This window comes from Ranitomeya variabilis, chromosome 3 (assembly GCF_051348905.1).
Source record: "Ranitomeya variabilis isolate aRanVar5 chromosome 3, aRanVar5.hap1, whole genome shotgun sequence".
NCBI lineage: Eukaryota > Metazoa > Chordata > Amphibia > Anura > Dendrobatidae > Ranitomeya > Ranitomeya variabilis.
This window is the reverse complement of record NC_135234.1, coordinates 544,501,361-544,524,057: the sequence shown is the minus strand read 5'-3', so window position 1 is coordinate 544,524,057 and position 22,697 is coordinate 544,501,361. Positions and strand designations below refer to the sequence as shown.

At 41.5% G+C, this 22,697-nt stretch overlaps 1 protein-coding gene across 1 annotated transcript in view; it reads right to left on the bottom strand.

The window, feature by feature from the left end:
• The window catches only part of SLC15A1 (solute carrier family 15 member 1), a 114,709-nt gene that overhangs the window by 22,172 nt on the left and 69,840 nt on the right, over positions 1-22,697 (bottom strand). The window contains exons 15-18 of the mRNA XM_077297109.1: positions 20,090-20,171; positions 17,871-18,002; positions 15,543-15,689; positions 3,548-3,594 (exon numbers count right to left, since the gene is read on the bottom strand). Coding sequence (XP_077153224.1) covers positions 3,548-3,594; positions 15,543-15,689; positions 17,871-18,002; positions 20,090-20,171 — 408 coding nt within the window. The remainder of the gene's footprint in view (positions 1-3,547; positions 3,595-15,542; positions 15,690-17,870; positions 18,003-20,089; positions 20,172-22,697) is intronic.

The window sequence follows — 22,697 nt, the reverse complement described above, 5'->3', positions numbered from 1 at the left end:
TACACACACACTTATAGACACACACACACACACATATAGACACACACACACTCATACAGACACACACACATACAGACACACACATACAGACACACACAAACACACACACACACACACTCACAGACACACATAGACACACGGAAACACACATACACACACAATTATAGACACACACACAGACACACACATACAGACACACACAAACACACATACAGTTGTGGCCAAAAGTATTGACACCCCTGCAATTCTGTCAGATAATACTCAGTTTCTTCCTGAAAATGATTGCAAACACAAATTCTTTGGTATTATTATCTTCATTTAATTTGTCTTAAATTAAAAAAACACAAAAGAGAATGAAGCAAAAAGCAAAACATTGATCATTTCACACAAAACTCCAAAAATGGGCCAGACAAAAGTATTGGCACCCTGAGCCTAATACTTGGTTGCACAACCTTTAGCCAAAATAACTGCGACCAACCGCTTCCGGTAACCATCAATAAGTTTCTTACAATGCTCTGCTGGAATTTTAGACCATTCTTCTTTGGCAAACTGCTCCAGGTCCCTGATATTTGAAGGGTGCCTTCTCCAAACTGCCATTTTTAGATCTCTCCACAGGTGTTCTATGGGATTCAGGTCTGGACTCATTGCTGGCCACCTTAGAAGTCTCCAGTGCTTTCTCTCAAACCATTTTCTAGTGCCTTTTGAAGTGTGTTTTGGGTCATTGTCCTGCTGGAAGACCCATGACCTCTGAGGGAAACCCAGCTTTCTCACACTGGGCCCTAAATTATGCTGCAAAATTTGTTGGTAGTCTTCAGACTTCATAATGCCATGCACACGGTCAAGCAGTCCAGTGCCAGAGGCAGCAAAGCAACCCCAAAACATCAGGGAACCTCCGCCATGTTTGACTGTAGGGACTGTGTTCTTTTCTTTGAATACCTCTTTTTGAATACCTCTTTTTTCTCCTGTAAACTCTATGTTGATGCCTTTGCCCAAAAAGCTCTACTTTTATCTCATCTGACCAGAGAACATTCTTCCAAAACATTTTAGGCTTTTTCAGGTAAGTTTTGGCAAACTCCAGCCTGGTTTTTTTATGTCTCGGGGTAAGAAGTGGGGTCTTCCTGGGTCTCCTACCATACAGTCCCTTTTCATTCAGACGTCGACGGATAGTACGGGTTGACACTGTTGTACCCTCAGACTGCTTGAACTTGTTTGGATGTTAGTCAAGGTTCTTTATCCAACATCCGCACAATCTTGCATTGACATCTCTTGTCAATTTTTCTTTTCCGTCCACATCTAGGGAGGTTAGCCACAGTGCCATGGGCTTTAAACTTCTTGATGACACTGCGCACGGTAGACACAGGAACATACAGGTCTTTGGAGATGGACTTGTAGCCTTGAGATTGCTCATGCTTCCTCACAATTTGTTTTCTCAAGTCCTCAGACAGTTCTTTGGTCTTCTTTCTTTTCTCCATGCTCAATGTGGTACACACAAGGACACAGGATAGAGGTTGAGTCAACTTTAATCCATGTCAACTGGCTGCAAGTGTGATTTAGTTATTGCCAACACCTGTTAGGTGCCACAGGTAAGTTACAGGTGCTGTTAATTACACAAATTAGAGAAGCATCACATGATTTTTCGAACAGTTCCAATACTTTTGGCCACCCCCTTTTTTATGTTTGGTGTGGAATTATATCCAATTTGCCTTTAGGACAATTCTTTTTGTGTTTTTTCATTTATGACAAATAAAATGAAGATAATAATACCAAAGAATTTGTGTTTGCAATCATTTTCAGGAAGAAACTGAGTATTATCTGACAGAATTGCAGGGGTGTCAATACTTTTGGCCACAACTGTACATACAGACACACACACATATAGACACACACAAACACACACACTCATACAGACACATACAGACACACACACAGACACATACAGACATACAGACACATAAGGACATACACACATACAGACACACACGCACACATACAGACAGACATTCACATACAGACACACACAAACACACATACAGACACACACATACATCCAGACACACACACATCCAGACACACACACTTATAGACACACACAAACACACACACACTCATACAGACACATACACATACAGACATACACACACAAATACAGACATACACACACATACAGACACACAGGCACACATACAGACACACACACAGACACACACAGACAGACACACACAAACACACAGACACATATACAGACACACACACTTATAGACACACACGCATACACACATACAGACACAAACACACTCATACAGACACACACACTCATACAGACACACACACATACAGACACACAAACACACAAACAGACACACACAGACACACACATACACACTTATAGACACACACACACAGACACACACACATACAGACACACAGAAAGACACACGCAAACACACATACAGACATACACAGACATGCATAAACACACATACAGGCACACACAAACACACATACAGACACACATAGGGGTGTAACTACAACAGGTGCAGGGGTTGCAATCACACCCGGGTCCTGGAGCCTAGGGGCCCCTAAAAGTCCCTTTGACCTTTAGAAAAAGACTATTGCTATTAAAGATTTAAAATATTTGGGGGCCCTGTTGGAGCTTTCACATCGGGGCCCATGAGTTTCAAGTTACGCCACTGGACACACACATACATACAGACACACACAGACACACAAACACACATACAGACACATACACACTTATAGACACACACGTACACACACACATACAGACACACACTGATACAGACACACACATACAGACACACACAGGCACACAGACACACAAACACACACATACATACAGACACACACACATACAGTCACACACAAACACACATACAGACACACACACAAACATACACACAAGCACACAGACACAAGCACACAGACACACACATATACACACAGACACACACTTATAAACACACACTCATACAGACACATACAGACACACACGCACACATACAGACACTCACAAACACACATACAGACACACACATACATACAGACACACACACAAACACACACACAGACACACATACAGACACACACTTATAGACACCCACACACACATATACAGACACACACTCACTCATACAGACACACAAACTCATACAGACACACAATAGACACACACTTATAAACACAAACACACATACAGACACATATATACACAAACACATACAGATACACACTTACAGACACACACGCACACACACAGACACACACTCATACAGACACACAAGCACGCAGACACACACATACATACAGACACACACACTTATAGACACACACACACACACATACAGACATACACGCACACATACAGACACACACAGGCTCAGAACATATTTATCATTATTCAGTTTGGAATTACATTGCAAAATTGTCATCAGTACCACTTGATCCAGGAAAAGGAACTGGATTGTGTAATTTGGTAACTAATAGATGTGAAGAAAGTGCAGCGAGGAATTATGTAGAAAAAACCCACCTGATGGCATTGCTTCCTTGTTCTGGTTTCTTGGTTATATCTTCACTCTAAAAATAACAAATTTGTTCACTGTTTTCATGTTATAAAGACATAGAGCAATTTAATAGCCAGAATATAAAAGAATGAAATTACAGATAAAATGCACTGATTCACACTCATTAGGATATAATGGAAACCACCACCATGATGCACCAGATATGTTGTACCCCAGATCTATTCACTCACCTTCTGATGTCTGTCACGTCCCCCGGCGTCCGCTTCCCTGCACCGTGTCAGCGCCGGCCGGCCGTAAAGCAGAGCACAGCGGTGACGTCACCGCTCTGCTTTAGGGCCGGCTCTTACACAGTGCAGGGAAGCGGACGCCGGGGGACCCGACAGACACCGGAATGTAAGTATGTAGTGTTTTTTTTTTTTTTACATTTACACTGGTAACCAGGGTAAACATCGGGTTACTAAGCGCGGCCCTGCGCTTAGTAACCCGATGTTTACCCTGGTTACCCGGGGACTTCGGCATCGTTGGTCGCTGGAGAGCGGTCTGTGTGACAGATCTCCAGCGACCACACAACGACGAAACAGCGACGCTGCAGTGATCGGCATCGTTGTCTATATCGCTGCAGCGTCGCTTAATGTGACGGTACCTTTAGGCTATGTTCAAACATTGCATTTTTGCTGCGTTTTTCATGCAAATTTTTAGCTGCGTTTTACAGTACCAGCAAAGGCTATGAAATTTCAGAAACCTGATTGCACATGAATGCTTGCACATTGTTTTTTTTTTTTTCTGACTGATTTGGAAAACTGCTGTGTTTTTGCAAAGTGCAGTATGTAACTTTTTTCAGCGTTTTTTTCACCCATAGAAAGCAATGAGTAGGTGCAAAAACGCAGGTATCAGGTTTTGCTGCGCTTTTGGTGCAAAAATTTAAGCAAGTTGCATCATGTTTTTTTGGGGCACTAAACTTTATCAGCATGCACAAGAGATAATAAAAACGCAGCAAAAACCTGCTTTTTCTAAGCTGCCAAGAGAGGTTTTGCCTGCAGAAAAAAATACTGCAAAAGCACAACATGTGAACATAGCCTTATTGTTCTTGTATAGGAGAAGCCTGAACTTTGGGATAATAGACTGACCGCTTATAGTGACAGAAACGAGAAGGAATCCATGTGGGAGGCGATATGGAAGATGCTCAACCCTGGGTATGAGAAGGCCACACCTTCTGAAAAATATGTGTAAGTATAGTCAGACATGTGCTACCATAAATTTTATTATGTTGTCCCTCATGTATGTTTATGTTTAATGTCCCCAATGCCACCTTATGTCCCATAATTATATGCATAAATACTGTTTAATGGTCCCACGTTTGTGCCACTTTATGGCCCATGACTAGATGTATGCACTGCTTAATGGCCCCATGGTTACATCCATAACTACATGTATAAGCTATCTAATGGCCACACGGCGCCTTATGTCCCTAATTCTTTTTTTTAAAGATGATAATGTTACCAAGAGGTATCAGGTGGAAAATGCAGAAGTAATGCAGTTTCATTTGTGGCTTGTTTCCTCCATTTGTTTCCCTCCATTAGTAGTGAGACTAGTATCTTGCTGCCCTACTCACTAGTTAGGGCTAGCTCAGGGCCAGTCAAAGCTTAAGTGGGTGACGGCACATGGGGTGAAGGACCCACCTAGGGACCATAGAGAGCGCAAAGTGTAGTCTCAGTTGAGTGTTTAGGGGTGTCCCTTCTCCCATTTCCCTATCGTCAGGGCACACTTTACCTTCTTTACCTTGTTTGTGCCGCATGTCAGTCATTTCCTTGCTCTGGCGTGACATTCAGGCCTTCATGTGGCAGTAGCCAATCCATGTTTACAAAGAGGCAGGATAGGTCTACCGGCATAATACATGCTAGTTTTAAAGAACGGGTTTGCTAGAGTACCATGTGGCGTGCACCTCTTAATGAAATTGGCGTGTCCCTTAACTAGCATGTGCTGCTGCCAAAAATGTACTATTGTCAAGGGCTGGAGTACATTTCTGGAGGAAATGAAGCCACTAAAGTGGTGAACCTTTTCATGAATTTGACTGCTTGGCATAGCCATGCCCCATCCTGCTCATACTCAGCCCATATCAGTGTAGCTAGACAGGACTAGCATGAAAACACCAAAAGTCACTAAAATATTAGCTTATTAAGGTTTCCTATGCCAAAATTCTGGCACAAACACCTTCAGGAATCAGCCTTAATCTTTTTTACAGTAACGTGTACATTTGTGGACAAAATTAGGTTGTGTAAATTGTATTTGTGTCTTAGAGAAAAAATTATAATCCATAAAGACGTCTCCACAGAGGGGACATATCACGCACACATTGAACATATGGGATTAACTGTGGCTGGGAAAGAGAGAAACTACTTATAACAGGAGAAGTGAGAGAGAGAGAGCTGACACTCTGCAGTGGCCAGGTAGTTACATAGTTACATAGTTACATAGTTATTAAGGTTGAAGGAAGACTGTAAGTCCATCTAGTTCAACCCATAGCCTAACCTAACATGTTGATCCAGAGGAAGGCAAAAAAAAACCATGTGGCAAAGAGTAAGCTCCATATTGGGGAAAAAAATTCCTTCCAGACTCCACATACGGCAGTCAGATTAGTTCCCTGGATCAACGCCTTATCAAGGAATCTAGTGTATATACCCTGTAACATTATACTTTTCCAGAAAGTTATCCAGTCCCCTCTTAAATTTAATAAATGAATCACTCATTACAACATCATACGGCAGAGAGTTCCATAGTCTCACTGCTCTTACAGTAAAGAATCCGCGTCTGTTATTATGCTTAAACCTTCTTTCCTCCAGACGTAGAGGATGCCCCCTTGTCCCTGTCTCAGGTCTATAATTAAAAAGATCATCAGAAAGGTCTTTGTACTGTCCCCTCATATATTTATACATTAACATAAGATCACCCCTTAGTCTTCGTTTTTCCAAACTAAATAGCCCCAAGTGTAATAACCTATCTTGGTATTGCAGACCCCTCAGTCCTCTAATAACCTTGGTCGCTCTTCTCTGCACCCGCTCCAGTTCAGCTATGTCTTTCTTATACACCGGAGACCAGAACTGTGCACAGTATTCTAAGTGTGGTCGCACTAGTGACTTGTATAGAGGTAAAATTATGTTCTCCTCATGAGCATCTATGCCTCTTTTAATACATCCCATTATTTTATTTGCCTTTGTAGCAGCTGCCTGACACTGGCCACTGAATATGAGTTTGTCATCCACCCATACACCCAGGCCATTTTCATTGACGGTTTTGCCCAGAGTTTTAGAATTAAGCACATAGTTATACATCTTATTACTTCTACCCAAGTGCATGACCTTACATTTATCCCCATTAAAGCTCATTTGCCATTTATCAGCCCAAGCTTCTAGTTTACATAAATCATCCTGTAATATAAAATTGTCCTCCCCTGTATTGATTACCCTGCAGAGTTTAGTGTCATCTGCAAATATTGAAATTCTACTCTGAATGCCCCCTACAAGGTCATTAATAAATATGTTAAAAAGAAGAGGGCCCAATACTGACCCCTGTGGTACCCCACTGCTAACCGTGACCCAGTCCGAGTGTGCTCCATTAATAACCACCCTTTGTTTCCTATCCCTGAGCCAGCTCTCAACCCACTTACACATATTTTCCCCTATCCCCATTACTCTCATTTTATGTAACAACCTTTTGTGTGGCACCGTATCAAAAGCTTTGGAAAAGTCCATATATACTACGTCCACTGGGTTCCCTTGGTCCAGTCCTGAACTTACCTCTTCATAGAAGCTGATCAAATTAGTCTGACATGAACGGTCCCTAGTAAACCCGTGCTGATACTGGGTCATGAGGTTATTCCTCTTCAGATACTCCAGCATAGCATCCCTTAGAATGCCCTCCAGGATTTTACCCACAGTAGAGGTTAAACTTACTGGCCTATAATTACCGAGTTCAGTTTTTGCCCCTTTTTTTAATATTGGCACCACATTTGCTATACGCCAGTCCTGTGGTACAGACCCTGTTATTATGGAGTCTTTAAAGATTAAAAATAATGGTCTATCAATGACTGTACTTAGTTCCTGCAGTACTCGGGGGTGTATCCCATCCGGGCCCGGAGATTTGTCAATTTTAGTGATTTTTAGACGCCGCTGTACTTCCTGCTGGGTTAAGCAGGTGACATTTAATGGGGAATTTTTATCACTAGTCATTTTACAGGTAATTACAGCAGGGAGATTTGCTGAAAAGATGCCAAGGCTGACATTCTTTTATGCAGAGGTGAGGAAGTACGTTTCCAAACCAAAAAGCTTCCACTGATCAAAGAATCTTTCTGACACACTTCTCAGCCAGCGGTCAATGATGAATATTGGGGTCTACATCGATCCTACATTTATGGGAGATGTATTTTCGGTGTCATAGCAAAAGGTACGAACACCAAACATCAGATCCAGAATTGAGCGGCACCAGGTAATGTGGATAATCTTCACAGGCTGTGACTATAGAGGACAGATTTTTCCAAAGACTGTTCTAACACAAAGCTCTATTCTTGCATGTACGGGAGGTGCTCTTCATATAACAAGAAAATAGAAATCCACATAATGCAAAGTTTAAACAGATGCGGCACTCACCCGAATGTGGCACCTGGACCCGTAGAAGCGCATCCGCGTGAAACGACCGTCGTCCACTTTCTTCTCCCCGCACCCCTCTCTGTCTCCTGCTGCCTCTCCGCAAATGTCTAATGCCGCATAAAGCGAATAAAAGACACTGATTTCTGCAACATTCGCGTGAGTGCCGCAAAGGTATGAACATAATGCATTCACTTACATCACTGTAAGGCTATTCTAACCCCTCCAACTTAATTTGATGGATGATGCTATCCAGGCTACATTTCATCCCTATATAAGGGTAAAAGCGTGATAAGAAATGTGATGACAATATCTACACCCTGGGATCTCAAGAGGAAAGGATATCCTGTAAGCTTTGGATCTTATAAAATTCTGAAAAACCCAGCACATCCCACAACCAGCCCCCACATGTGGGTGTAATTTTGATCTAATAAAAAGCAGAAATTGGGTTTGGCCATTTGTCATCCTGAAAAGTACAGCTTGATGTGGGTTCTCTCCATTTTCCTAAGGAGTACCTCTCTCCGCTGAGCCTTTAGCCATTTCCGTGACATCAGGTTTAGTAATTTTCCTTCGTTATTCCTTTTTATATCATCTTTGTATATTTTTTATAAACACTGCCTACTTTTTTGGAATAAATATATAAAATTGAATACCTCTGTTCCTCTTACTCTGTAAACCGTACCTCTGAAGCCATACGCTACCTGTAACGAGTGTCCAGTCGGCAGGTCTAAACAATTGGTGGCATCAGTGGTGGTGCCTAGTGGTTCGTTTTTGTTATTTTGGAGTTGGCAGTGAACATCTCTGGGTATACATATGTATATATATATATATATATATATATATATATATATATATATATATACTGTATATATTCCATGTGTTGGAATTAGAGGTGTATATACCAAACGCTCACTGGGAGTATCCCAATAACAAACCTAGTAGTGGATACAACTGATGACTCATCCATCACCCGTCAGTCAATTGAGTAATTGCCCCGACTGTTGGAGGCAGAGGTGATCTCTCTGGTGTCAACTGTGACAAAGTGGTAACAGTGAACTGTGACCCCCCCCTGGCTGTTATTCTTGACAAATTGGTTACAGCGATGGGATCTGCATCACCCCCAGGTCTGTTATCCTTGACAATGTGGCAAATGTTGCTGAAGGAGAAAATTGTGAGCCAAAATGCTTTAGCTTCATTATTTTTCTTTAAAAAAATTCATTGTGTTTTTTCTTATCCTTACCTATGGCTGCAAAGTGTTTATATAAAGTTATTAACTTATCTCCTGTAGATAGGATTTATGATAACTTATTTCTTGCTGTGTGTCAGACTACTACCAGTGATCAGTAAAGGGATATCCTTATGTTATTAAATTGCTTTTATCAGTTAGTCAGCATGAAAATAAGCGAGTTTGATATTGACTTGCTTTATCTATCTGCTGTCATTCTCCTGCTCTGAGAGCTTTTATCTGTGACCCTAAAGGTGCCTTCACACGAAGCGACGCTGCAGCGATAGCGACAACGATGCCGATCGCTGCAGCGTCGCTGTTTGATCGCTGGAGAGCTGTCACACAGACCGCTCTCCAGCGACCAACGATGCCGAGGTCCCCGGGTAACCAGGGTAAACATCGGGTTGCTAAGCGCAGGGCCGCGCTTAGTAACCCGATGTTTATCCTGGTTACCAGCGTAAAAGTAAAAAAAACAAACAGCACATACTTACATGCGTCCCCCAGCGTCTGCTTCCTGACACTGACTGAGCTCCGGCCCTAACAGCACAGCGGTGACGTCACCGCTGTGCTTTCACTTTCACTTTTAGGGCCGGCGCTCAGTAAGTGTCAGGAAGCAGACGCTGGGGGACGCATGTAAGTATGTGCTGTTTGTTTTTTTTACTTTTACGCTGGTAACCAGGGTAAACATCGGGTTACTAAGCGCGGCCCTGCGCTTGGTAACCCGATGTTTACCCTGGTTACCAGTGTAAAACATCGCTGGTATCGTTGCTTTTGCTTTCAAACACAACGATACACAGCGATCGGACGACCAAATAAAGTTCTGGACTTTATTCAGCGACCAGCGACATCACAGCAGGATCCTGATCGCTGCTGCGTGTCAAACGAAACGATATCGCTAGCCAGGACGCTGCAACGTCACGGATCGCTAGCGATGTCGTTTCGTGTGAAGGTACCTTTAGTTACCTCTCAAGGACAAGCAGTGAGATAGGACAGTCAAGGATTCTGAGGTCAGAAGCCAGGAGGGTACGTCATAAGCAAGAAAAAGACAAAGGGTAGTCAGGAAATGTTCAAAGCAGGAGATAACGGATCACAGCAGAATGGGTTAAACAGACGGATGGTCAGAACGAGGTCCAAGGTCAGGAAAACGAAAGATCAACAAACAGAACACAAGGCACAGATAGATCAAACCACACAGTAGCTGAATGTACATCTGGCAGAGGTCTTGGAGAAACAGCCCAGTTAATTAGCCTGGCAATCACCTGGGACTTTGAATACCAGAAGACAGCCAGTCTCAGATTGAACGGCTGAGCTGTCAATCAACACACCGAAAGCTCAGCACGACTGCAATAGACTGGATAACTGAGCTGTCAAAGTACTGACAGCTTCAGCATGCTCCTGTACCAGATTGGATGGCTGAGCTGTCAGTAACTGCATCCCAGACACACCGAGGGTGGAACTGTGAGATTATTTTACACAGTGTACAGCTTGTTTCCTTAGAGCTGGCCATGAGTGCCTGCCCAGACCCTGGCCGAGTGTGAAGTAGCAGGAGATGGGTCAACTCTTAACATTCCAATCAGCTCTCTCCAGCATTGATTTCTATGCAACAGTTAGCAGCTCATTGCCCTCACCCCTCCATCTCAACTTTTGACAGGGTTCTTCTCGGTCCTGTAGAATCAGAAACTTACTACCGCAGCATCAACAGTTTCCAGGGCAGTTCCCTAATCACAGCTCTGACTATGCCAAGCCGCATAGTTGGGCAAAGTCGCTGTTATGTCTATATGTAGCTATAGTGATAACAGTGTAAACTCATAACAATTATTGACATACTAATAATGTGTAGTAGCAGATTGAAGCATCTCACTAAAACTGTCACTCAAAGTGGAACTTTATCCCTCAAGCAGCCAGGAACTGAGGAGAGAGTATTATTATTATTACACAGGTCAACCCAAAAAATTTTTTTTTCTGGTGTCCAAAATATTTTAATGAATTTGGGGTATTTTTGGGGTGCTGATTCTGAATATGCTATCAGTTTTGCCAGATTGGCTCAAGTTTTTGACATTTTTGGTATCTTATTTATAGCACTTGTTGGTAAATGCGACGCATCATCTCATTAATTTCTTTGGATTAGTACTTGAACTGAGCAGTTCTCAATATAGTTTTGTGTTAATTAGTGTTCTAAAAGTTTGTTCATAGCTTGATTTTTGCACTAACTTTATGTTGTTGTCTGTTTTCCAATGAAAAGCATGAACTCATCAAGAAGAAGTTGTCTTAACGATCCAGACTCATTCTGTTACATTTGTGGTGAATACACACTGCCAAAACATAGAAGAAACATAACAGACTTCGTAAAAAAAGTGTATTTTGCCTATTTTGGGGTTATGCTTGGGGACCAAGACAAGTTTTGGGCACCACACATAGTGTGCAAAGCATGTATCGAATTATTACGAAAATGGAGCAAAGGACAAAGAAAAAGCTTCAAATTTGGTGTTCCAATGGTGTGGAGAGAGCCAAAAAATCATCATGATGACTGTTATTTATGGTAAACACAGGTACAGGCACATCTTCACAATGAGGGACAGGCCTTCTTGCAGATTCCATGTTACTCCCATTTTCGTTTCTTATGCTTATTGAATCCTTGCACTTGCACTGCACAGAAATAACAGTCATCATGATGATTTTTTGGCTCTCTCCACACCATTGGAACACCAAATTTGAAGCTTTTTCTTTGTCCTTTGCTCCATTTTCGTAATAATTCGATACATGCTTTGCACACTATGTGTGGTGCCCAAAACTTGTCTTGGTCCCCAAGCATAACCCCAAAATAGGCAAAATACACTTTTTTTACGAAGTCTGTTATGTTTCTTCTATGTTTTGGCAGTGTGTATTCACCACAAATGTAACAGAATGAGTCTGGATCGTTAAGTCAACTTCTTCTTGATGAGTTCATGCTTTTCACTGGAAAACAGACAACAACATAAAGTTAGTGCAAAAATCAAGCTATGGACAAACTTTTAGAACACTAATTAACACAAAACTATATTGAGAACTGCTCAGTTCAAGTACTAATCCAAAGAAATTAATGAGATGATGCGTCGCATTTACCAACAAGTGCTATAAATAAGATACCAAAAATCTCAAAAACTTGAGCCAATCTGGCAAAACTGATGACATATTCAGAATCAGCACCCGAAAAATACCCTAAATTCGATGAAATATCTTTGGCACCAAAAATGCTGTTGACCAGTGTTATTATTATACATTTTTATAGCGCCATTTATCCCATGGCGCTTTAAATGTGAAAAGGGGGCAAATATAGACAAATACAATTAGACATGAGCAAAAAAGCAAGGCATACAGGTGCATAAGGAGGGAGGACCCTGCCCTCGAGGGCTCACAGTCTGGAGGGGATTGGTGAGGATACACTAGGAGAGGGTAGAGCTGGTTGTGCGGCGGTTCAGTAGGTTGAGAATCATTGCATAAATTAACACAGTCCAAAAAAGAATAGGCAAAAACGTCTATTCCTGATATCTACAAACACAACCTCAATTTATGTACAGAGGCATGACAATAAATTGCAACAAAGTTGCATAGAAGAAGGGGGCATAGATGGAGCATAACGTGAAACGGCGCTGTCGGGGTGAGAGCGCGGGGCAGCAGGGACCCTTTTGCACTCAGCACTTTACAGGTATTGTACTATTTATAACACTATGAGCTTAACACTAGATTTTCATCAGCACTCATTGCATTCATCATGATCAGGCACAAGCCGATGCACAGGTTATTGTGATCACTGATATTTCCATCATGCACTATGCACTTTATTTGCAATTTATTGATTAGAATTTACTCCATATTTTCTTTGCATGGTTGGTCCTTTTCCTTATTTTTGGTAGTGCAATTTCCTCTGTGCAGATCATCATTTTATGTCCCGATGCTCCTGCACTCCTCGTATGTTCCCAAGCTTGATTTCTTTTGGATTTCATTATTTTATTTTTTTGTCAACAATAAAAATTAGTAATTTTTTTACTACATAAAACTTTGTTGCAATTTACCATCATGCTTCTGTATGTAAATTGAGGTTGTGTTTGAGGATCACTGCAGGCTGTAGGCTTGTCGGAAGAGGTGGGTATTCAGGTTCTTTTTGAAGGTTTCTATGGTAGGTGAGAGTCTGATGTGTTGTGGTAGAAAATTCCAGAGTATGGGGGAAGCACGGGAGAAGTCTTGGATGCGGTTGTGGGAAGAAGAGATGAGAGGGGAGTAGAGAAGGAGATCTTAAGAGGATCGGAGGTTGCATGTAGGTAAATACCGGGAGACCATGTCACAGATGTATGGAGGAGACAGGTTGTGGATGGCTTTGTATGTCATTGTAAGGGTTTTGAACTGGAGTCTCTGGGCAATAGGAAGCCAGTGAACTTGCATGTTTTAAGAACATTTGAAATATTACCAGCTGTGATCACGGACATTTAATATAGTGATGGCACGTCATATGTCATACATTGCATCCATACTTCATGAACATATTTTAACCGTTTTTTAGAGTCAAAATGCGAAAATGTTATTTTTAAAAACACTGATGTCAAAATTTGACATACGCATGGCATACTAGATGTAAAAAAACCTCTGACAAACGGATGCACTGCCAATAAGAAAAATGGACATATAAAACATGGACAGAAAACAGATGATTTTGTACACACTTGTGTGAACTTGACCTTACAGTGAGATCTGTAGTCATACTGTGGTTTTTGTGATTTGACTGTCAGAGACATAGTGGCATGCTGATGAAATTGTAGACATCCTAAAATGCAGTCATGAATTTATTTTGCAGGATAAGATTAATTTTTATGGCACATTTTAGGGTACCATACATATAATTTATTCATAATCTTTTGCTAACTATTTTTGTAGGTGGTAATGGGGGAAGTCATGTTTACGTTGTCCACTTCAATATCCTGCCTGTCAATTTGGTTCTGACAGAGCCAAGTAGACGTCCTAACTAGTGATGGGTGATCGTGCTTGGCACTGTTCGATATTTGATCATGCATCGGGGTGCTCAACTGGGTAGCGAGCAGTGCAGAGTATCGCGTGGTGCTCGATTACTTGGATCCCCGTAAGGAGAGACAGAGTGAAAGGCTAGAATGACACCACCGATTTTCTCTCATCTGGGAAAATCGGTTTGATCAGAGTCTGATCATATTGTGACCCAATTTTCTCGAATGTGGGTAATTTCCATGATCCAAGTTCAGTCCGAAGTTTTCCATGGACTCATAGACATGAATGACCAAGTGCCTTTCGATAGGAGGCAAATGGTGCATGCTGCAATCTTTTTCCTCGGACCGAATCGATCCCAGGAAAAAATGGATGGGTGCGTTGCCACATTACATAACATGGGGACAAATGCTATCCATCAAAATGATAGACAACATTCATCCAATTATTATGGTCGTATGCACAAGCCCATATAAAAAGGCAGTGGAATAAGTTCACATTAACTTCTTTTCGATCTGAGTGATGTTCCTGACAAAACTGACAGCATACGAACCGATGCTATTCAATTGAGCTGTTCACATGCGTGTTTTTTTCACTGACAAATCTGCATGTGAAGAAAAAAAATCGCAACCTGTACTAGTTTCTTCAATATGTTGACTCGCCCTTTGAAATCTATGGGAGTGCGAAAAAAAGATCCCATACAGAACATTGATATAGCACCTGTATTATGGATACATTGCAATTCTTTAACATAGGAAATTGTAAATGATCTCATAAATTGTTAATAGGTTCTGCTGTAAAAAATAGATTACATACGGATTGCACATAAATAAAAAGTGAGAAAAAAAATCATGCAGGTTTTCTGGGTCAAACTCTGTTGATTTTTCGATACGCTCATGTGAACCTGATATTTTAGGTTACATGCATACGTCATCTCTTTCAGATGGATTTCACATAAAGTGCACCTGAATAAGTGCTTAAAAAATGCTGAAAAGAATGAACAAATGCGCTGCAATGCCAAAACATCTTGCTTTGCATTTGTTCAGTCTTTTTTGAGCTTATTCGGTTCAAGCTTTGACGTTTGTGAACGAGATACGATATACAATAAATCTTACAAATATCTGTATGACTGATAAGTGTACTCACCCACTCTGTCTGCACAACATTTTCATTTGTAACAATGTATGTATATCGGTATCCAGCAGAAAAGGCATCAAGTGGAAAACTTTGTGCCACATCCATATAGTTAAAATCAATGGTGCTCTTAATTGGAACATCCTCATAGTCACTTGCCTAAAAAATAATAAAAAGTCATAAAAATGTTATTTGTCTCAACAAATTGTACTACATACCTAATGTTATTGTAGTCTGTAACTTTATGTCTAAAATAATGTGATACATTTATATTTAGAAATCATTCACTATATTCGTTAAGGCGACAATTTCCACATAGTAACAGCTAGTAAGAAACACTTTGCGTTGATTCAGATGTACCAGAATTACAGTGTTCATTTGTAAGGAGAGGTTATCGGAAGAGGCCGATGGTAAGGAGAAAGGGGAGGAACAAAGAAGAACTGGCAATGGAGGGCCAGAGTGTGTGAGTGGTAACGAGAAAGGGGAGGAACAAAGAAGAACTGACAATGGAGGGCCAGAGTGTGTGAGTGGTAACAGATAAGGGGAGGAACAAAGAAGAACTGGCAATGGAGGGCCAGAATGTGTGAGTGGTAACAGATAAGGGGAGGAACAAAGAAGAACTGGCAATGGAGGGCCAGAATGTGTGAGTGATAACAGATAAGGGGAGGAACAAAGGAGAACTGGCAATGGAGGGCCAGAGTGTGTGAGTGGTAACAAGAAAGGGGAGGAACAAAGAACTGACAATGGAGGGCCAGAGTGTGTGAGTGGTAACAGATAAGGGGAGGAACAAAGAAGAACTGGCAATGGAGGGCCAGAGTGTGTGAGTGGTAACGAGAAAGGGGAGGAACAAAGAAGAACTGACAATGGAGGGCCAGAGTGTATGAGTGGTAACGAGAAAGGGGAGGAACAAAGAAGAACTGGCAATGGAGGGCCAGAGTGTGTGAGTGGTAACGAGAAAGGGGAGGAACAAAGAAGAACTGGCAATGGAGGGCCAGAGTGTGTGAGTGGTAACGAGAAAGGGGAGGAACAAAGAAGAACTGACAATGGAGGGCCAGAGTGTGTGAGTGGTAATGAGAAAGGGGAGGAACAAAGAAGAACTGACAATGGAGGGCCAGAGTGTGTGAGTGGTAACGAGAAAGGGGAGGAACAAAGAAGAACTGACAATGGAGGGCCAGAGTGTGTGAGTGGTAACAAGAAAGGGGAGCGACAAAGAAGAACTGACAATGGAGGGCCAGAGTGCGTGAGTGATAACAGATAAGGGGAGGAACAAAGAAGAACTGGCAATGGAGGGCCAGAATGTGTGAGTGGTAACAGATAAGGGGAGGAACAAAGAAGAACTGGCAATGGAGGGCCAGAATGGGTGAGTGGTGATGAGATAAGGGGAGGAACAAAGAAGAACTGGCAATGGAGGGCCAGAGTGTGAGTGGTAACAGATAAGGGGAGGAACAAAGAAGAACTGACAATGGAGGGCCAGAGTGGGTGAGTATATTGACATTTTATTTTTATTTTAAGCTCCAAGAATAGTTTTTGGCTATTTTTCTGTATTTAGCTAGACTTTCAGATTTTGCTGCAGATCTGTGAGCAAGCCAGAATAAGATTTACAAGATTTTGTTTTTCTTGCAGATTTTGACTCACTTATTGAACTCAATAGGGAAAACTCAGAACCAGTTTGCCTTTTCTTCCCGAGATCTTAGTGCCGAGATCTCTATCTGGGCATGCGCCGCGCCCCCGGCAGCCATTTTCCCGGAGTCCACTGCACAGTAAACCATGTAAGTGCGGAGGCTTTGGGCTTTCACAAAATGTCGTCAGAGCCCCCACACTACTGAACACCTGCAGCGATGCACTCCCAAACACCCCCTCATCCCAGCCTCCGGCCTGTAGCAACGCTCCACTCTTGCCCCCTCCGTCAGCGACCCTGGGACCCCTCGTCACCGCAGTCACCACCCCCGGTAAGCAATAAGATGCATGGATTATAAGAAGCACCACCATATTATTAAAAAAAAAGTTTTTTTTCCTATTTTTCTCCTAAAAATTTGGGATGCATTTTATAGTCTGGTGCGTCTTCTAATCCGCAAAATACAGTGCATTTGTTCATCCTGAGCAGTATTCTCCAAGCTGTGCTGCTCAGGCTGTTACAAAACTAAACCTCTAATGCCCTGACTGACAGACTGCATTACTGTATAATGGGTATTAGTTTTGCAAGAACTATAGCTTAGGGAACATTGATCAAGATGGTTATTGTGTAAAACTTTATTTACTAGAGAGAAACTCATTTTATATTAAATTGTCTCAAACCAGTGAATCACTAAAAAAGTCAAATGAGTAGGAATCTTGTATTACCTGGAAAGAAGGCACTGAAATGGGACCAGGTGAACGCACATTTTCTGTAAAAGAAACAGTGACGTTCTCTGCACCTAAGTTTATGACTTTAACTTGTAATTGATTGCCCGTTGGGAATTTTGGCAGAGTTTTCTGTAGGACAAACAGAAAATAAGGGATACAGTTAAAGAAATATTTATGCAGAACATTAATTCATGTAAATAATATTAGATTGACACAAGTTATCAACTAAAGTTCTGTTCACAATGGTGTCGTATAACTTCCATTATTCCATACCACATATGTGACTATGAGGCTCAGTTCATATGAGTGTATAAAAAAAATCTGATTTTCACCAGAAATTTTTTTTTTAACTTTTCATCTGTATTGTCATCCGTATGCAATATGTATGGCACTCGTTTCACACATCAGCAATCTTGCCTTGTGCAGGCATGTACTACGGAGGACAGAGAATGAACTTCAATCCAATATTGCAGCCAGCATGCAGCCGGCGGGTAAGGAAAGGGTGCATCAAACACCCGAAAACCCCGCCCCTAGGTCTAAAGATTGTTCCCTCCAAATTCAGGTGACAGTGTCCCTTTAATCATCACCCACAGTGCAAGAATATACAATTAGCAGTGTAAAATTTCAGAAAAGCAATGCCTAAGGCTGGTTTCACATTTGCGGTCGGGAGCGCTGCGGATGGCAGCGTAATTCCTCCCTTCTTCCTCCTTGAAGCCCCGCCTACTTCTCCATGCATCCTGCATTGCCCTGTGTACCTATCTTTAACATTGGGAACACAGGGACGTGAGATGTATGCGGATGCAGAAAAAAAACCTGAAAAAAATATATACACAGCCAAGGAAAACATTCTGTATTGGTGGCTATGTTCATAATCGTATATACAGTTTAAATGGGGAGTATAGGATGTGGGAATAAGGAATAAGAACCAGTCAGGTGGGTGCTTATTCCTTATGGGTTTTTATTCCTTATTCCCACATCCTATACTCCCCATTGAAACTGTATATACTGACTGTGTATATATTTTTTCTGTTTTTTTCTGTTTAGCTTAACACCCAGACTCGGACTGGCCCATATGGTAACAGGGGAATCCCCTGTGCAATATGGGCCCCCAACCCCACTGTATGGGCAGTACTTGGCATAATTCACTTGATTCACTCTGTACAGAAAAAGCAGCATCTCCTCTTTCATTAACCAAGCTGTCCAGTTTATAATTATATAGAGATATACCGTATTTTCTGGTGTATAAGATGACTGGGCGTATAAGACGACCCCCAACTTTTCCATATAAAATATGGAATTTGGGATATGCCCGCTGTATAAGACGGGGGTTATCTTATACGCCCAGTCATCTTATACGGCGTGTGGTTCCCAGGGTCTGAAGGAGAGGAGACTCTCCTTCAGGCCCTGGGATCCATATTCATGTTAAAAATAAAGAATAAAAATAAAAAATATGTATATACTCACCCCTCTGAGAAGCCTGGCTGTCACTGCTGCAAGCGTTTGCCTCCGTTCCTAAGAATTGCAGAGCACGAAGGGCCCTCGATGACGTCGCAGTCCTGTGATTGGTCCGTGACCGCTCATGTGACCGGTCACCTGACCGTGACGTCATCGAAGGTCCTACACGCTCTGCAATTCTTAGGAACGGAGGCAGACGCTTGCAGCAGTGACAGCCAGGCTTCTCGGAGGGGTGAGTATATACATATTTTTTATTTTTATTCTTTATTTTTTACATGAATATGGATCCCAGGGCCTGAAGGAGAGTTTCCTCTCCTTCAGACCCTGGGAACATCCAGGATCGCTCCCTGCACATGCCGTACCTGGCGTATAAGACGACCCCCGACTTTTGGGACAATTTTTAGGGGTTAAAAAGTCGTCTTATACGCTGGAAAATACGGTAGGTAAATTTGTGAACGAGGGTAGTGTAATATTTGTATATAGGTGAAAAGTGGGCCCCCCAAAGTCAATGTTACTGGTGGGCTCTTAGCACCCCAGCCCGACACTGAGTGCACCACCATACACCAATCCCGCCTTGGGGCACGAGAATCTCATTAACACAAAACTGAAAATAAAGATTAAGAAACAACCACAAGACGGATTTCATCAACCAAGGTATCATTGTAATCAGTATAATGGCGCCGACCTGACACTGTCTGTAGGTTACTGTGCACAATCCTGCTGAGAGGTTCCCTTTAACGATAATAAGGACTGTTACTTACATCAATTTCTGTCTGTACAATAGCAGCAACAACAAACGCCATGGCAGCCAGGAACATGCCCACAGTCATCCTCTTCAGAGGTCTGCAGATGCAATATGAACAGTTCATGGAGCAGTATACAGAACATTGAGAGATTAGTATATGGTACATTATGCTTCTAGCTGAGTGGTAGCACTGGCATGGTAGGATTAGTCACAGTATGAACACTTGGTTTTTAAACATGTAGTTTTTTGAGTAACACAGAGATTAAAATAAAGTGTTAAATGACATTTTATTCATTCATTTTTAGAACCATGTTGACCCACGGCCTCTCCGTAAATGCCCCTTTTTCTGACAAACTCCTTAGATGCAGCTTTTGACATTGAACTCGGCATCTAGGCGGTTGAACATCCAGAATCAGAAATTTCTCATATCCTGGTATTTATAGTTGGAGCCCAGCTGTCAATAGATAATGTTAGCACAGTATCTGCAGGATGGTCCTGACCTAAACATTGATCAGTAAGGGGTTAAAATATCTTAATATTTTGTGTATGCAGGTCATATGAAGACCTATGTATCTACATGGTGGCAAACAATCCCTGTGTTTAGTAAGAGCCGGTAGTTATTAGGGAGATGAGTAATACATGACTGCAGTACAGCTACACACAGAGGTTATTCTGTAGCCTGTAGATAAATGGTCTGCATAAAAGCTGTATACATAAAAGGGTTAAAGCTATGTTCACACGTTGCATTTTTTTATGCTTTTTTATGCAAATTTTCAGCTGTTTCACAGTACCAGCAAAGTCTATGAGATGTCAGAAATCTCATGCACACAGCTTATTTTTTTTCTTGACTGACAAAGAGCTGCGTTTTTGCAGCAGAAAAAAATGCTGTAAAAACGCAACGTGTGAACATAGCCTAAAGGTCCTAATTTTCTTAGATGCTTTGAAGAAATAAAATAGCAATGGTAATATTCATGTTATTAAGGGGAATCTGCCAGCAGGTTTTTGCTATGAGATTTAGCATGATGAAGGGTTGAGAGCCTGATTCCAGCAATGTGTCACTTATTGGGCTCTGTTTTGCTGTTTCCATACAATAAGTGTTTTATCAGCAGGAGATTATCACCAGTGGACTAGGTGCTTCATGCCTCCTGGTCCAACCACTCCCCCAGCACTGAGTAGCAGCTTTCTCTCATGATACAACCCCTGGCAAAAATTATGGAATCACCGGCCTTGGAGGATGTTCATTCAGTTGTTTAATTTTGTAGAAAAAAAGCAGATCACAGACATGGCACAAAACTAAAATCATTTCAAATGGCAACTATCTGGCTTTTAGAAACAATAAAATAAATCAAGAACAAAAAATGTGGTAGTCAGTAATGGTTACTTTTTTAACCAAGCATAGGGAAAAAATTATGGAGTCACTCAATTCTGAGGAAAAATTATGGAATCATGAAAAACAAACAAACAAAAAAAAACCACTCCAAAACATCACTAGTATTTTGTTGCACCACCTCTGGCTTTTATAACAGCTTGAATCTCTGAGGCATGGACTTAATGAGTGTAAAACAGTACTCTTCATCAATCTGGCTCCAACCTTCTATGATTGCTGTTGCCAGATCAGCTTTGCAGGTTGGAGCCTTGTCATAGACCATTTTCTTCAACTTCCACCAAAGACTTTCAATTGGATTGAGATCAGGACTATTTGCAGGCCATGACATTGACCTTATGGGTCTTTTTTCAAGGAATGTTTTCACAGTTTTTGCTCTATGGCAGGATGTATTATCATCTTGAAAAAATGATTTCATTATCCCCAAACATCCCTTCAATTGATAGGATAAGAAAAGTGTCCAAAATATCAACATGAACTTGTGCATTTATTGAAGATGTAATGACAGCCATCTCCCCAGTGCCTTTACCTGACATGCAGCCCCATATCATCAATGACTGTGGAAATTTGCATGTTCTCTTTAGTCAGTCATCTTTATAAATCTCATTGGAACGGCACCAAACAAAGGTTCAGCATCATTACCTTGCCCAATACAGATTCGTGATTCATCACTGAATATGACTTTCATCCAGTCATCCACAGTCCACGATTGCTTTTCCTTAGCCCATTGTAACCTTGTTTTTTTCTGTTTAGGTGTTAGTGATGGCTTTCGTTTAGCTTTTCTGTATGTAAATCCCATTTCCTTTAGGCGGTTTCATACAGTTCAGTCACAGACGTTGACTCCAGTTTCCACCCATTCATTCCTCATTTGTTTTGTTGTGCATTTCCTGTTTTGGAGACATATTGTTTTAAGTTTCCGGTCTTGACGCTTGATTTCTTCCTTGGTCTACCAGTATGTTTGCCTTTAACAACCTTCCCATGTTGTTTGTATTTGGTCCAAATTTTAGACACAGCTGACTGTGAACAACCAACATCTTTTGCAACATTGCACGATGATTTACCCTCTTTTAAGAGTTTGATAATCCTTTTCTTTGTTTCAATTGACATCTCTCATGTTGGAGCCATGATTCATGTCAGTCCACTTGGTGCAACAGCTCTCCAAGGTGTGATCACTCCTTTTTAGATACAGACTAATGAGCAGATCTAATTTGATGCAGGTGTTATTTTTGGGTATGAAGAT